This window comes from Misgurnus anguillicaudatus, chromosome 17, assembly GCF_027580225.2.
Source record: "Misgurnus anguillicaudatus chromosome 17, ASM2758022v2, whole genome shotgun sequence".
In the NCBI taxonomy this organism is placed as follows: Eukaryota; Metazoa; Chordata; class Actinopteri; order Cypriniformes; family Cobitidae; genus Misgurnus; species Misgurnus anguillicaudatus.
This window is the reverse complement of record NC_073353.2, coordinates 28,404,007-28,420,151: the sequence shown is the minus strand read 5'-3', so window position 1 is coordinate 28,420,151 and position 16,145 is coordinate 28,404,007. Positions and strand designations below refer to the sequence as shown.

The 16,145-nt window shown below is 38.0% G+C and overlaps 1 protein-coding gene across 3 annotated transcripts; it reads right to left on the bottom strand.

The window, feature by feature from the left end:
- Window positions 1-1,220: 1,220 nt before the first annotated feature.
- Window positions 1,221-15,710, bottom strand: tfdp1a (transcription factor Dp-1, a). Of its 3 annotated transcripts, none has more exons than XM_055215861.2 (12): window positions 15,556-15,710; window positions 13,146-13,230; window positions 13,006-13,072; window positions 12,651-12,754; window positions 11,122-11,243; window positions 7,304-7,469; window positions 7,083-7,229; window positions 6,937-7,005; window positions 6,697-6,848; window positions 6,403-6,569; window positions 5,402-5,480; window positions 1,221-2,397 (listed from the first exon to the last, which is right to left on the bottom strand). In XM_055215861.2, the coding sequence occupies exons 2-12, from the start codon at window positions 13,155-13,157 to the stop codon at window positions 2,259-2,261; spliced, it is 1,224 nt and encodes a 407-aa protein (XP_055071836.1). In that variant the 5' UTR covers window positions 13,158-13,230; window positions 15,556-15,710; the 3' UTR covers window positions 1,221-2,258. The 3 variants fall into 3 exon arrangements, with proteins under 3 accessions (XP_055071836.1, XP_055071837.1, XP_055071838.1); XM_055215862.2 differs by lacking the exon at window positions 15,556-15,710 and adding an exon at window positions 14,222-14,364; XM_055215863.2 differs by lacking the exon at window positions 15,556-15,710 and adding an exon at window positions 14,037-14,055.
- Window positions 15,711-16,145: the final 435 nt, after the last annotated feature.

Here is a 16,145-nt window from a genome sequence, read left to right as displayed (position 1 = left end):
GCTCTTTGCTCCCCCTACAGGTTAGAAGCGTAATTGTTCATTACCACTGTCGTAAATACTGCAGCATAGCTGGCTCTGATTGGATTGTAGGTCTGCCGTAAAGCAAGTTTTTGTAGTTTTCACTCGAACTACAGGACCGCTACCCGACGGTTGGAAACTTCTTTAGTGCGGTTTTGGCCGATAGAGGGCTGCAAAGCTAATGTGAAAGTGCCATTCACCCTGTTTTGTATAGATGAACCACTGAAACTTTTTTGGAAACGTTATTTTAAGGTAAAAAAACCTCTTTGGTGTTGCTTTAACGGACAAACTTTGTTGTCTCCAACAATGGCATGTTTGTCCGGTGGCGGCTAACGTAGCTTCTCTATGCGTTGTAAAGCCAAGGAGTGAGCAGTGGACTAAGCCGTTGGTTGCAATGCGCAACCTCACCACTAGATGCCACAAAAATTTACACACTGCACCTTTAAAGAGCATCTATTGTCCGATTCACATTTTAAAACTTCTTTTGGTGGTTAAGTGTGTATAAGTAGATGTTAACAATATGCAAAAGGTACAAACCCCAAAGTAAACAATGACGCGACTTATCGTCTCCATTTACTCCAAAGTAAATCTCTTTCCTTAAAATAAAACAAACACCCGGATTGTAGGCAACAGTTTACTTCCTGGGATTGGTAATGTAGACAAGACCGACATTATCATAATTTCTTCCGCTTCGGACTCACAGCCTGTAATTTAACTCCTGTTAGCAATCGAATCTTTTAAACATGGTAAGGAGCGTCATGTTTCCGGCTGACGTCAGAGGTATTCAGGCCAATCACAACATACGGATTAGCTGGCCAATCAGAGACACAGAGCTTTTCATATCCATGCGTTTCAGGAAGAGAGTGAAATCTGGAGCTACAAAAATGTACGTATGTGAAAAACAATGCGTTTTTTAACCATAAACCACACAAACACATTGTATTATACCAAATAAACGAAATAACAGGTTTTTTGCAATGAAATAGGTGCCCTTTAATATCCTAAAGATTTTTGGCATAAAAAACTATAATTTTGACCCATAAAATGTATTGTTGACTATTGCTAGAATACCTGTGCAACTTATGACTGGTTTTGTGGACCAGGGACACATATGTCAGCAGGTCAATTAAAAGCAAACTGGAAAAAACGGTTTTAATGCTGGTTAACTGTCCAAATATAAACCTAGTCAGACACAAGGCAAATATATAAAATAAAGTTTAATGAAATTAGTAGTATTACATTAGTGTCGCAAATAAACACATCGAGATCGAGTTCTTAAAACATTCTATATATTTAAATTTGAAACTTATATTAGATTACAGAAAAATTACTCTGAGGAGTCAGTACAAGGATTCAGTTTTTAAAGGAAATTCTGAAAGGGAAAACCAGAGACCTAAAGCCCATATCTTTTTAATATAGAACAATAATCTTACACGCTCCAAGATATAACTGACACAGGAAGGACACTAGACACAAATTCAGAAGATTTGTTGCATTTTTCCTATAACTGCTCGTAGGTACTGAAGTTGTCCTCTGGTGTCCCGAAGACAGGTTGGCTTATGAAGCTCAGAAAACAAACAAAGAAAAAGACTGACTTCTCAGAGTCCTCCAAAAAGAGGGAGCCAAACACACATAAGAGGAGATTCTACAAAAAATCATCAGGTTAGCATACGAAAGAGTCCACACATCCAAAGACCTGCCCTCAATGGGGCAAAAAATAGCAGCCGGCTTGGTAAGTTCTTCGAGTCGTCAGTCTGCCAAGCAGACACCAATCCCGAACCATCAGAATGCAAATGCAAGCCAGCACATTCAAAAACAAAATGATCATTCAAAAGAAGAAGAGAACTATTTCACACAGATATCACACAACACTTTCCAACAGGGTTTTCCATGGCTGTACGCGGGAGGAGGGAAGGTTTCGGAGCGTCACACACGGATAACATCCGACAGGAGGCGTCGCAACAGGAACAGCAACGCCTCTTTAGCAAAGTCCTTCGGCTAAAAACTAGAATTCCTAGCAGGCAAAGCACACAGCCAATGATGTGCCCGTCCTGAGCTCAGAAAGAAGGGGATGAAAACAACTCATCCCTTTAAAGCCTGTGTTCTTCAATGCCCTTCTCATGTAAAGAGTGAAATAAACTGAGTTGCAGAAGAGCGAAAAGGACAGTGTGGTTGATCGATCCTCGGACATGGCAGCTGGAAGAACTTGTGCACGATGGACAGGCGAATGAGGGGCGGGTTTAATCATCGTCGTCTTCGTCAAACTCGTCATCGTCGTCGTCATCCTCCCCCATGTAAGAGACGGGGGTCTCGACGCGAGAGCCGCTGTAGTGGGAGTCATTAGAACTAGAGGCCATTGTGGCATCTGCTCCAATATCACTACCAGAAAAAAGCAGTAAAATAAACGTTGAAAAGGAAAAACAGGCTTCCATTGAACACAATTAAGCCTAGTTAAAGAGCACATATTATGCTTATTTTTACTCTAATGTGTCTGAAGTTTTAGCTGAAAATACCCCACAGATCATTTTTATTGCATGTCCAAAATGCCCATATATGGCATTATATTTAAGCAATATCGCTCGAGTAGGAGTGTGATATAGCTCTATATCATCACGGCTGTGATTAGGCCAGAGGCACGAGGCCGTAGGCAATCACAGCCGTGATGATATAGAGCTATATCACACGACTCCGAGAGCGATATTGCTTTTATACAACAGTTTGACGGCACACGTTTGAAAAAAGAACTAGAAAACTAGAAAACAACAACGGAGTTATTTTAAAAGCCTCTTTGTTTGAGAACTACTTCTTCCACCACGGATTTGAGGGTGGCCAGAATGACAGGTAACACTTTCAGCTGCTTTGAATCTCATAACAACTCAATGGACGGAAAAGCCGTTTCTTTATATTACCGTTTCTTGGTTACAAAGTGTAGTTTTAAGATTAGTTCAGTCGAGAATGTATATGTATTATATTTAAATCTACAGTCGATTAGTAAAGATAGCGCCTGTTTGAACATTTGCTTAGTGAGATTCGGTACGTATGAGAACCAAAGCATGAGCGGACGTCAGTGTTCACTCGCCCCACTGACCACCGTGCTCTCTGGGCTACATCTCTGACAGGGATTCCCTGGCTCTCATGTCGACCTTGTTTGTTTTTGATGGTCAAAAATGAGATCAAATCAGCAGTATTTGGTGTCATGATCAAACTATTACTTGTTTTTTTATTCATATTTAGTGTATTTTGTGTTGTTATTGTTTTGGCGCGAGGTAAAAGTGAATAAAACTATACTTGTATAATGTTACTATTGCGTTCCCATTTACGCTTAACGCGATACGAGCACTCGATTATTATTAAACTTTGTTCTTGTCAGTACTATATAAAACGTTTTTTTATAAGTGTCAGAGAGATGTTTTTGCATGCTGCTTATAAATATATCAGTGGCGATATCTCATAACATGTTTTAATAGTCAGGTCACGATAAAATAAATGATCAATGTCCACATTTAAAAGCTGCGGTGCTTAAATGCAGTTCCACTGTGTTTTCGCGTTCTGATAAGAGATATTGCTCCAGAAAAAAATAGTTTACATTCCTCTTTCCAAGTGTTAATCGTCCACACGATGTGACAAGACATTACTCCCATTAAGTTTAACGTAGCATCCAAGAGCGCTGATCTTTGACGGAATAATAACTTCCGATTGAGATTCACACACCGATTCACGAGCTAGTGAACTAATGAGACACACGGAGAGTGATTCAAAACAGCGCGTTTGTGTGTGTCCGTGTGTGTGGGCAGTCTTTCCATTCAGAGATGAGCCTGTTTAGAGGACCTCCATTCACTAGGTGGCGGAATGATACGTAAGGTGAAGCGGTTACTGTGCCGTTATCAGTAGAATATTGCACGCCTCTTAGCCAATCAGATTCGAGAACCAGAAAGAACTGTTGTATAATATATTATATATAAGTTATAACCATTTTATATAATATTATATATGGCATTATATTATATTATATATAACCAATAGACAGTGAGCGCTTTCATTTAAAACAAATCTGCACTCTAAAAATGGCTGGGTTATTATTGACCCATAATGGGTCAATATTGGACAGAACACACCACTGGGTTTAAATTGACACAATGCTGGATTGTTTTAACCCAACTGCTGGGTTATTATACCTCATAGTTGCATAACAACAACCCAGCATGGGGTCATTTTTAGGGATAGTGCTCCCCAAAAAGTGATAAAACTGTCATTTATGGCGTTTTTTTCCATTGCATAGGACCCCACGGTTTGGGTCAGGTCAGCTCACCTCACTTTGACTTGGTTAGCTTTTCCATCAATTTTAGTTAATACTTCAAAGTGGGAGGGATTATAGGCGTGTCATTAAATTTGTCCCACCTACTGCTGTGACATCATACAAGTGAGAGCATCGTTGTACATTCCCATACATAATAATTTATTTCTCAGTCCAACACAAAATTAAAACTGACCACCACAAATAGATGTTTGCACATCGCGTTATTCACTACCTCTGTCTCACATGACAGTTTTTGTACAAACACCCGTGGCGTCAGTTGACATGCTCCCCTGAGCCTCATTTAAGTTGCATTTAAGCATATATGCGAATGTGCCGCCACAAACTGCAAGTCTGGAAAAAACAATTATGGTGTTCCTGATTCTCAACCTGTGGATGAATTTTATCGCTAAAGTTAGCAAACCACAGATGACAACAGGTTTACTCAAGATGCATAAAGGTAAAGATAATCTTTTACATTATAGCGACGACGCTGGTAGTGGTGATTCTTTCAGACCAATCAGTGATCTAGTGTTTTCACATTACGTTTTGGTATCAGCTCAAGTCGCTTGGAGCCCTGACCTAGGTGGTACTAAAAAAAGTATTGGGTACTACGTACTGCACCCAGTGGACAACCCCCCAAAAGTAAGCTGACGCGACCAATGGAAAAGCGCCATTAGTCACTCTCACACCTTTTCAAACTATTACTTTTTTGTTAAATTTTTCCTCATGCTTGCAGACAGTCTAGTTTTGAAGAAAATAAATAAATAATTTGTAATTGAATAGCCAGATTTCATATTTTTGTACACCTTGACATCCCCAACAAATAGTCTGACATTGGACAGTTGTTGGTATTTTGTGCAGGTGCACTCACTTTTTCCCCACTTTCTCAGCCCAAATGTGCATACTGATCATGTAGCTCAATTGGTAGAACTGCGCTTGCAACAAAAACATTATGGTTTTGATTTCCAGGGAATACACATAGTGATAAAAGTAATGCATGGATAGCTTAAAGGCACTATAAGTCACTTTGGAGAAGTGTGCCAAATGTGTTAATGTGCAATAAATGCATAACAGAAAGTAACTCACCTCCCGACATGATAGCGACCTCCATTAGTCGATGATGACCCTGTCATGTAGACATTACTGATGGGTCCCTGTGCCATTTCTGCGTGCAAACAAATAATGTTTAACCCTTTAAAAAAGTTTACCGTGAGAGGGACACTACATTATTTGACAGAAATCTTCATCAAATAGAACTCAAAAACATAAAGCTAAAGATGTCACATATATTTGGAAAGCTGAAATTCTTGTGATTTGAATCATGTAAACCGTTTTAAGATACAATCAACACAGCAGGTCCAATTTGTGTTTTTTAGGCATTTTTTTTAAAGCCTTTTTGAGGCATGCTAAGGGGTTTCTATATCACAGAATAGTAGTATATGTGACCATGGACCACAAAACCATTAGGGGGCATGCACACTAAAGCTTTTATTGGCCCCAGCCAGCGCATGTTTTCAATTGTTTCCAATTGTGTTTAATGGAAGCTAAGTGTTTTTCAAAAAAGCCAGCAGGCTAGCGGTTTTCTTTCGCGCTGAAAACTGGCATGTTTTGAAAAAATATTCAACTTTGGGTGAAAAGCTCCGCTCGTCAATGTCAGTTCTCACACGACCATCCAATCACAATGGAGGAGGGGCGGGACAATTATCACAACAACCAACTGGTTCACAGCTGAAGTATCACAGCTACCAAAGCGCTCAGCTGAAGAAAGCTGGTGAACAGCTGAAAAACAGTTGACATTCGGAGTCCTCCAGGTGTTTTCAGCCGCGTTTAAAAGTTTTGGTGTACACAACCCCTAAGGGTCTTTTTTTATTTGAGATTTATACATAATCTGAAAGCTAAATAAATAAGCTTTCGATTAATGTATGGCGTGTTGATCTATAGGACAATATTTGGCAGAGGGTGCAAATTTTCCAAATAAAGTGGTTTTGTGGTCCAGGGGCAAATAGTGTCCTATATGCTGTAATAATTGCTAGCATTTGGATTATCATTGTAGTATCTCTGTATTTTATAAGCAAGGTGGCACTAACCCGTGACATAGGGTTCTAGTGCTTTGGGCACCAAGCTCCTGGCAGTCTTCAGGTCCTCTGCAGAGCACTTGCCATCCTCAAGACCACAGGCCATGCCCATGCGCTTCAATACCTCAACATCATCGTGAATCTCAAACATGCTGTCGAAGTTAAAGAGGTACTCAAACCTGACCAGAAAAACAGAGGACAGGTAATCAGAAAGCTGGTGTGGAGTGAGGTGCGTGCTGACTATACTTCATACACAAGTCTACAGCAAGTGATTGGTTCCTGTCATGGTTTGACTTTTGCTCGTACTTGTCATTGGAGATGCTGCAGTCAATGACTGTTTTCTTGCTGGTGTTGACAATGATAAATGGCAGGTGGATGACCGAGTTGGCAGGTGGGGGCCTTTTCGTCTGTTGTTCTCTTTGGCGGTTTCGCTGTACAAGGTTCTTGAAGGCAATTTGCTGCAATTAAAAGAACGCATTAAATTTCAATAGCTTTTTCAAATGCAGGATCATAAAATATATATATAATAATAAATAAAAGGCCTACCTGTAAAATGAGCTCTTGGAGTTGTGACTGTTTTTGTTTGATTCTCTCCAAACGTCTTTGCCTCTCCACCTTAAGAAAAGAACATGCATTAAAACGACTGGTCTGAAAGGACGCCTCCAAACCAAACACAGGTGCAGACCACCCACCTCAAGGTTCTGACACTCCTGAGCAGAATTTGTGGGCAGGCCAATCCACTTTATCTCCTTTTTCTCTTTGGAGATAATGTTCATGGCCATCAGCACATTTAGTGCATCGTACACACGCCGTCGAATGTTCTTTTGGTCATAGACATGCTAAAAATGGACAAACATGAAAACTAAAGCATCATGTTCTGCACGAACTAGAAAGGTCTGAATCAATAGCTTACCGAATCATTCGGGGAAATATGATTATCACCAGAACTGAACTCGGCCACAAGCTCATCAGCAACCTCATTGTAAGTCGTGACCCCCTTCCTCTGGACCTTCTCGCAAACCTTCATGGAGAAATGTCTGAGTCCTTTACCGTTCTTCTCCCCCTTCTTACCCCTCTTCCTGAAGATAGCAAAGACCAAATGCAAATAAATACATTAATATGCTTGTATTCAAATTAATACAACACATGCATTGCTGCTGTTGTGCAGGCGCCTTCCTAACAAAGTATTAAAAGTGACAGTCTGGTACAGTGAGTGTACCAAATGTCCAAAAACACGATTTTTTTTGTGTGTAAATTTATAATGCCCCACAATATTTTATCATTTAATTCTGAGGTTCTGGTAGAAAAACCCAAAGCATTTAAAGACACAGAAAAAGCACCTGGTTACACCAGTGTTAATTTTATTGACAAATAATTTCCATCATAGTTTCGTTAATTATGTTTTTCACTAAAGAGAATTAGATGATAACTAAATAAAAACGAATCCATGATGACGACAACTATGACAAAAATCTATTGACATTTTCATCAACGAATATAAACTAGACGAAAGTGTCAGTGAGTGATAGGGCTGTGTATCGCCAACAATTTCCCGATACGATATGTATCCCGATACAATGCAACGATGCAATACACATCACGATACAAGATAATTTTGATTAACAATTTTGTTTAGAATTGAGTAACATTATTATTATTATTATTATCTGTTTATTGTACATTGAAGATTGAATAAGTGTTGTAACAGTCGTGATTTTGACATTCATTTATTATTTTTGGGGGAACTCATAGGAAGACATAAAATCTTAGAGCTACAGTACTTAACTGATGTTGTTTCAAAGCAGTTTTACAAAGATAGTGCCTTACTGTGGATTTACAACAGACGCGAGTTCAATGATTTGCGCAAGTAGATTACATACAAAGTTAATGCAAAAACGCGATCAGACACGTCCTCGCGTGGGGCGATGCGAATGACGCAATATGGCCGTCGCGTTTACCGCGAAAACACGTGCTATTCGCCTCAAACGTGTCTTTGCCCGAGTTGAAAATATTCAACTCAAGCGAAAAATTAGCATGACACGAAGATAAATCCTGCGAGTAATCTAGAGCGAGTAACGCAATGCCCCGCATTTGGTGTGTACGTAGCATTACTCTAAGCATTCTTCTTCTCTCATATTATTATTTTATATTTATGAATATATGTATAAACATGCATTCAGAATAAATACTATTTCTCTATAGAAATCAGATTATTAATGTGACAGCTAGTTAGCTTAAGTAGCTCTATATCTCTTCCCCTAACTAGACACATGCTTTTTTTACCTGCAGCTATTTTCGTGTTTCTTCCCAAATGCGTGACTATATTATAAGAGAGCAGGTAAAGCAGCCTGCGCTATATTGATTTTAAAATGCGCACAATCGCTTTATTATGGATTGCTTAGTCTTTTTTGAGCAACGCTACTATAACTTCATGACTCGCCCCTTTGCAGCAGTTTAGCTTTAGATATCTGCGCTTTCATACTGAACTGATTGAGAGGGGAAAAGAAAGAGAGAGAGAGAGAGAGAGTACATGGCGCGTTTATGCAAGGCGTGCAGACGCGTGCGCGCGGGAGAATGACACGGAAAGTCAAGTATACCCCTCTACCCATTACTCTACATACATGGGGTCACATGCATTCTTTCCATACAGATCAGGGATCAACTGCGATTCGTCGAGCTACCTTCAAAAGTGCATTCGAATCGATAGAGAAGGTGCTATCCATGCGCACATCGTCAGGAGTTCGTGACGATGTATTGTCGTATCGATATTTTGAACACAGCACTAGTGAGCAAGGGATAAAATCTCTGTGTGGTCACTGGTTTGGAGGTTAGGCACACACACACACACAAAATGAGGGACTTTATGCGGCGCTACGCAGGTCGATCAGATGAAATCAAAGTATTGCGAGAGCGAATAAAAAGCATATGGAGAAGAGTGGTCTCACTGTATTTTGATGTCAAGTTAGGGTTATGCTACTTTATCAGCTAACCTGAGCTGGCACATAACTTGATTTAAGCCGAAAATAAACCAGCAATGCCCTTTACTTATTGCCCAAGTAAGATGGTACATTATAAGAATGATTCACATGAAGATATTAAGTGTTTCACTGTCCACACATTTAATCAAGTATGCTATGTACTATAAAGAGGGATGCATGAGTGAAGAAATGTAGTGCACTTAATGTAAGATAGTGGTGTTAGGTACTACATGTGTTTTTAAGAACGGTAAAGAACTTAGATGTGGTGTTCGACAGCAATTTATCCTTTGATAGTCATATCTCCAACGTCTGCTGCACAGCCACAGCATTATTTCATCTTAGAAATATCTCGAAAATACGCCATATGCTGTCTGCATCAGATTCTGTCATCTTTACACTGACTACCAGTCAAATATCACATATAATTTAAAATACTATTAATCACCTACAAAGCCTTAAATGGCCTAGCACCCTCGTATCTTAAGAGAATTACTATCAGAATACAATCCATCACGTACACTGCGGTCACAAAATTCTGGTCTCTTAACTATCCCTACAATATCAAGTGTCTAAAGGTGGTAGATCCTTTTCCTACCTAAGGTGTGGAATGATTTGCCAACTGATGTCCGTGAATTAGACACAGTCAAACACAACTTTAGACTTTTTTGTTTAACAAAGCATTAACATAATTTGTCTAGTAAATGTACTTATCTCGCAATAGTTAGTCTGTACTAGTGATGCAACAATACACTTAGTTCACGGTTCAATACATATTTCGGTTCTTGTCCACGGTTTTCGATTTGGTTTCGGTTCTAATGCCTTGGACTATTAAAGTGACTTTTAATTATTCTATGCTTAGGTAACAGGAACAGTGAGATGTTAAGAAAAAAAAACTGGTTTTAATTGCAGTTCTCTTCATTTTATGTAAATGCAAAAATCATCTTACATGTTTCTAGTGTATTAATACAATAATATAGGATAATTAAATAAAGACATATAAAAATGATATCCTATTCAAACTGGGGAACATGTGAATTCACTACATTACATAAATTGGCCATTTTGTATACCTGTACCTGTAAATTGGCTTAGCACCCTCTTGTATACGATACATTATTAACACGCTCGCTTGTAACGTTTATCCAAAGCCGCTGTATTTTGCTACTTATGTTGTCTGTCGATTTTTCTGTGTTTATTTCTCTGCTTCTATTAATGTAAAGCTGCTTTGAAACAATTACCAATTGTGAAAAGGGCTATATAAATAGTTGAATTTAATTAAATGAATCTTTCAAATGAACAACTTTGTGTTTAAATATGCATTACCTCATATTTCTCGTTCACTGAATTCTTTCCCTCATTGGCCACGAAAGCTTTAATGATTTGAATAAACTAATACTGTTATTCATAGTCCAGTGTCCCCTGTCTGTCAACCTGAATACAACCTACTGGACTGTAAAACTTTTCTGAAATATTAAGGTTATTGTTGTTTTTGGGGGATATAACAACAGTTACATATTTGTCAGCATGGAACATTCAAGTACACAAAGACACTAAATTACATTTAAACCCATTTAATTTTAGTCAACTAAAATCTCATGGCATTTAGTTGACTAAAACTAGACAAAAACTAAAAACAATTCAAATTACTAAAATATGACTAAAACTAAATTGCATTTTAGTCAAAAGCCTATGAGTAAAACTAAATGTGTTATTATAGTCTGTAATATAACTATCCCTCTGAATTTAAGCTTACCCTGAAGACCATGGAGAGGCTTCTGATGGTTGACTCTGAGTGATAAACTGAGAGCTGGGTGTGTGCGGGCTGTTCATTAGGATCACATTGGAGCCACTGGGCCTTTGAGGTGTGCTAATGATCTAAAACAAAAGACATGATCAGGTTTAGATAAATAAATAATACTGGGTACAGAAATGGTTAATAATATTATGGTAACGTTTGATTTTTAAGCTGGTTATTTCACATTCTTGTATCACTGACATATGGCATCCATGAGTATACAGATGGGTAAACAGCAAGTGACAGTTGAAGAAGCCAGCCATTCCTGTTTACCCAAGGAGTTAAATTCATTTACAACTCGCTTTGAAAAGCTGGTTTCTGACCTTAAATTAAAAACAATCCCTGGTGTCAGATTTTCACTATGTGTGATCCTGTCTGTGAAATCCAGACTAAAGTCTTACAATCTAATTTTGAGATTTGGACCATGAATTTTTTTATTTCAGTTATTGATTTCAATCTATGACATGACCTTACTCAGACAATATTAAAGATATCAAGATTATATTTTCACAGAATGATCATGTAGGCCGATTGTATGTAAAAAAAAAAAACATGAAATCACAAAAAACACTTTACCTGGATTTTTACAGGCAGGATCACATTTTTAGGACTATTGGGGATTAATATCTGTTTGTTTTTTTCTTTTTAGTAAAAATCTTATCACACTTATTACATCTTATGATATAATACACATAATTGCTTAATTACATAGCACTATGAATGTAATGATCTAATTTATTTTCACAGTCAGTATTGGTAATATACATATACGATATAAAGACTGCATTCTCTCTCTCTCTTTAAATATTTTAATCATTTTTGGTCTTTTTTATGTCTCTCCCATCTTTACTAATAGGTATTTACTAAAAAGCTGCTTTGCAACAATTCATGAAATTGTGAAAATGCAATGCCAATTGTGAAAAGCACTACAGAAATAAAACTTGGAACTAAATTTGCATGTGGCTAAATTAGTATTTCTTTAGTTTCAGATCTATTACACACTGCCAGATTGTAATTCAAGTAGTACTCTTTCAGGACAGTGTTTTTTTTTTACATTCCACTGATTCTGTCAAATGATTTGTGCTGCGGGCATTAAAAAAAGTTTGTTGAGTATTCGCTAGAGTAAGGAAAAACAACATTCTTTGCAATGTCTATATAAATACAGAAACAAGGTTGATAGTTGGTTGCAAAGCCTGCACACAAAAATCAATAACGGTGTTGGCTGTGTTAACGTAAGTGTTACAACTTAACTGGGAATGCATTGAATGTTCGGCAACCAAAACTATTCTGCAGAAATTTTATTATTTTACTGAACAATGACGTTTTTGATGACATGCTTTATAAAAGCAGTAAACATGTCAGCAGCGTAAAAGCATTTTACTTTTACTGAATAGTTTCGAATGAAGAACATTTGCCACATCCCTAAATTTAGTGTGAGACATTAACCTGACCAAACTCAACATGATCACCGCCTGTTCAAATCTTACCATATGTGGTGTGATGTTCACGTTGGAAGGGCCCAGTGTTTTCGGCAACAGCTGTTTTCCCACTGCCATTGTCTGTGGATGCACTGTTACTAAAGACAGCACACCTGCAGAGGTGATATGTTCACAAAATTCAGAGATAATCCACTGCTGTATAAGTTCAAGCAGGTGTCTGCGTTACATAAAGCATCACTTTAAGACCTAACATCTTTGACCACGTAGCATCATAAATACAGCTGTCAAAGCAGCACATTTGCAATGACGGCAGGAACCTTGCAGATTTCTCTTATAATGTGTTAAACCAGTGTGACAACATCACACACTTATTTTTGTCTCACAGTTCAGAAACTTCTCGTACCTTTGCCAGGGCTCAAGTTCTGATCAATGAAAACCTTCAGCTCCCCATTGGCTTCAATCAGACCAGCCTGTGGAAAAACTCGACCATTAACTCATTGACTTGCACTCGATTTTCATTACACTTAATATAACAATACTCACATCTTTGGCCATGATCCCTGGGGCTGAGGACTAGATGCTTGGTCTAGCTGAAAAACCTGAGCCAAATTTCCACAACAAAATGTCTCTGCAACAGAAATAAAAACTGGTTTGGCAGTGACACAAGAGGCGAAGTTATTTGAGGACTGTAACTAAGGTTACAACAAAAATCTTGTGACTAAAAAGGAACGAATTCGCATGCAACATCCAACACAGGTCACAGTACACTTTCACAGGATGCACAACTGGATTAAATTTGAAACAAGTGGTTTCTTTATATATGATCAGCTCTGGATGGTCACCTCTTCTCTAATGTATGCATCAGGTTTACCCATATGCCTTTCACTAAAAACCCATAAGCAAGACCAAGCACCATCGAAAATGACAAATGTTTATAACTGTACCACAGACATATGCTTTATCAAGAGAAAAAAAATATTTTAGCTAAACATAGCCAACATTTTGGCTTGTTTGACTTATAAACATTTACTATTCGCCTGATGCTCCAAAATGATGTCTTGGTTGGCAGCTTACTGGGTTTTAAAAAAACAGCCATGGTTGATGAAAACGAGGCCCGCCGATTTGCTTCCAGTAGTCAACCAGCTTACATTACCAGACAAAGAGTCCTATCTTTACATCTCTTTAAAATGATATATCCCACTCGTGCATTCAAAAACAGCATCCAATCGCCTAACAATAATCGATATGCAACAGTTTGTGTTATTTTAAGCAACTTTTTTTGCAAAAGCAACGGCCTTTACACATACACTACTTGAACAATTCCTATAGCTGAATAAAAGCATGTAAACACTTGAAGCGGAACGAAAATATCGAGACGACTTTATTACTTCATTATTAGTGTATATTTTTTGTTTAAAAAATAATGCAACAAACCGTAGCCATATGTACTAGTATAAAGCGTGTTAGCTCAGTTAGCTAGCTGCCTTTCAAACACGTTTTGCATCGAAACCCTGTGGTAAATGTGATCAAAATGTGACCGTCCCGCTTATTTGCGACCACATGAAGTCTCGTGCACGTACTCGCATCGTTTTGCGAACGGATCGGACTTAAATGATCACCTGAAAATGAAGTATGTAAACTTTCCTCTCAACTTGCAGTGTTGAAACCCTTTGCCTTCTTAGGTGCTGTTTTTGTTGGCATAGCCAGTTAGCAAGAGGACAGAGGAAGAGGAGGTCTAAGCCCCATCTCTCAAACAGGAAACAAAGATTAATCAAATAATATTAAAGATTAAAACCCATGTGCTATCCTTGATCATGATGCTTTTGCAATGACCATGCACTTAGGATCTGTTTGATTATAAGATCATGGCACATGCATAAAGCCCAAAATGGATGCGGATGTTATAAGCATGCACATAATAATGCATGGCAGCTGCTGATGGTCGTAAAATGTTCCCATTTGGCTTCATACGGGGAATAAAATGATCCATATCTTTCATTAAAAGTTACTGCACGTAAACTTAGATAAAGTAAACCTTAATACAACATATGAAAAGAGACATTATACATAGCCTCACTGTTGACTGTCATAACACTTCTACTGAAGGGTAACAGAATCATCGGCCATTTCACGTCTTTGGGTGACTGAAAAATCACACAACTGAGGTAAATGAACGATAACTAACTGGTTAAAACTAATTTAACAGCCAGAAATGGTTTTGGTTTAATGCCTGGCAGCCATTTTACATGGAAGCTAAAGCAAAGCCATGCAGTTATGCTTTACTAGCTTGTTAGCTAAACTGACAGGTCCTATTCAACAGCTAAACTTGTCATTGTCTAATAAATAAACTACTCACCGTTGTGTATAATTAACAAAAACCTTTTCGTTTTGCAGAAGTATTTTAGGGAATCTCTTGAAAAAATAATTATAGAGCCTTTACAGCAGCCAGGCGAGCTGATAAGCTAACTTCCACTCAAAACGAGGTCATCTTAACAGATTTAAAATAACTCATCTGGATTGTACATTAAATCAACCATTACAAGCTACATGCAATATATATCTTTAAGGTAACGTTAGTGAATTTGTCAACATATAAAGATTCCGAACTATTTACCATTACAACACTGACAGTAGCTTTTGACATAGGTTAGCTAGCTAGCTAACTCAAGCCATTTGAGAGAATCACTTTCAATTTTTAACATAAATGATAACTGATTTAGAGAAATGCTAACAGGCAAAACCATAATGGTTTGTAGATCTATAATAGAATGCAGATTTACAGTAAAGTTGCTGCCTAGTCTTCTAGCAAACATACTTAAAACATTTGCCCGATAATCTTCATTTACAAACTCAGGTACAAAAACGTTGATTTATGATAGATTACACAATAATAGATGGTAAAAATATTTGTAAAAGGTGTAACTGTAGACTAAAAACCCCATGTCTCACTTACTGTCGATTGCATTCGCGTTCTGGCGTCTGCCTTCACTGTCTATCGTTGAATGAATAGGAGCGCAGACAGTAGAAACTGCTCCCTCTCTGGGTCTGTAAAACTGAGCTTGGCGGTGTCTACGCCACGAGGAATCCGATTGGACGATCATACACATGACGTCGAAGACGCGTAATAAGGAAGATACGCCTATAAGGCGTTCTGATTGGTCTGTGTTTTACGGTGACTGGCTACGGGATTTTTTCATTGGTTAATTTAACGGAATCCTTCCTTCACCAAGTCTAGGGGCGGAGCGTGCGTGGAAACGTATGTAAATAAACGGGAAATACATGAGTAAATGTTATATAAAAATATGTTATAAAGACTTAAAACACATAGGAATACTATAATAATCCACAAATATTTGTACTCTCAAGTAAAATGCGCTTTTTTTGGAGAAACTATCAGTAGCTAAATGCACTGTAGTGACCATTAGGTTTCAACCAGTATGCTATGTAGTAAACAAATTGAAATGAAACAAACCACACAAGCAAATTATGAAGGTATGTAATGAAATGCATATTTAGTGAATAAATTGAGTTTTTTTGAGTTAA

What these genes read in the sequence shown, in the direction of transcription:
- tfdp1a (XM_055215861.2), bottom strand. An exon ending in GCCTCTCCATGGTCTTCAGG is followed by an intron (nt 7,470 to 11,121) that starts GTAAGCTTAAAT and finishes TGCTATCTTCAG; the next exon opens with GAAGAGGGGTAAGAAGGGGG. An exon ending in TCCAAGAGCTCATTTTACAG is followed by an intron (nt 6,849 to 6,936) that starts GTAGGCCTTTTA and finishes TTTTAATTGCAG; the next exon opens with CAAATTGCCTTCAAGAACCT.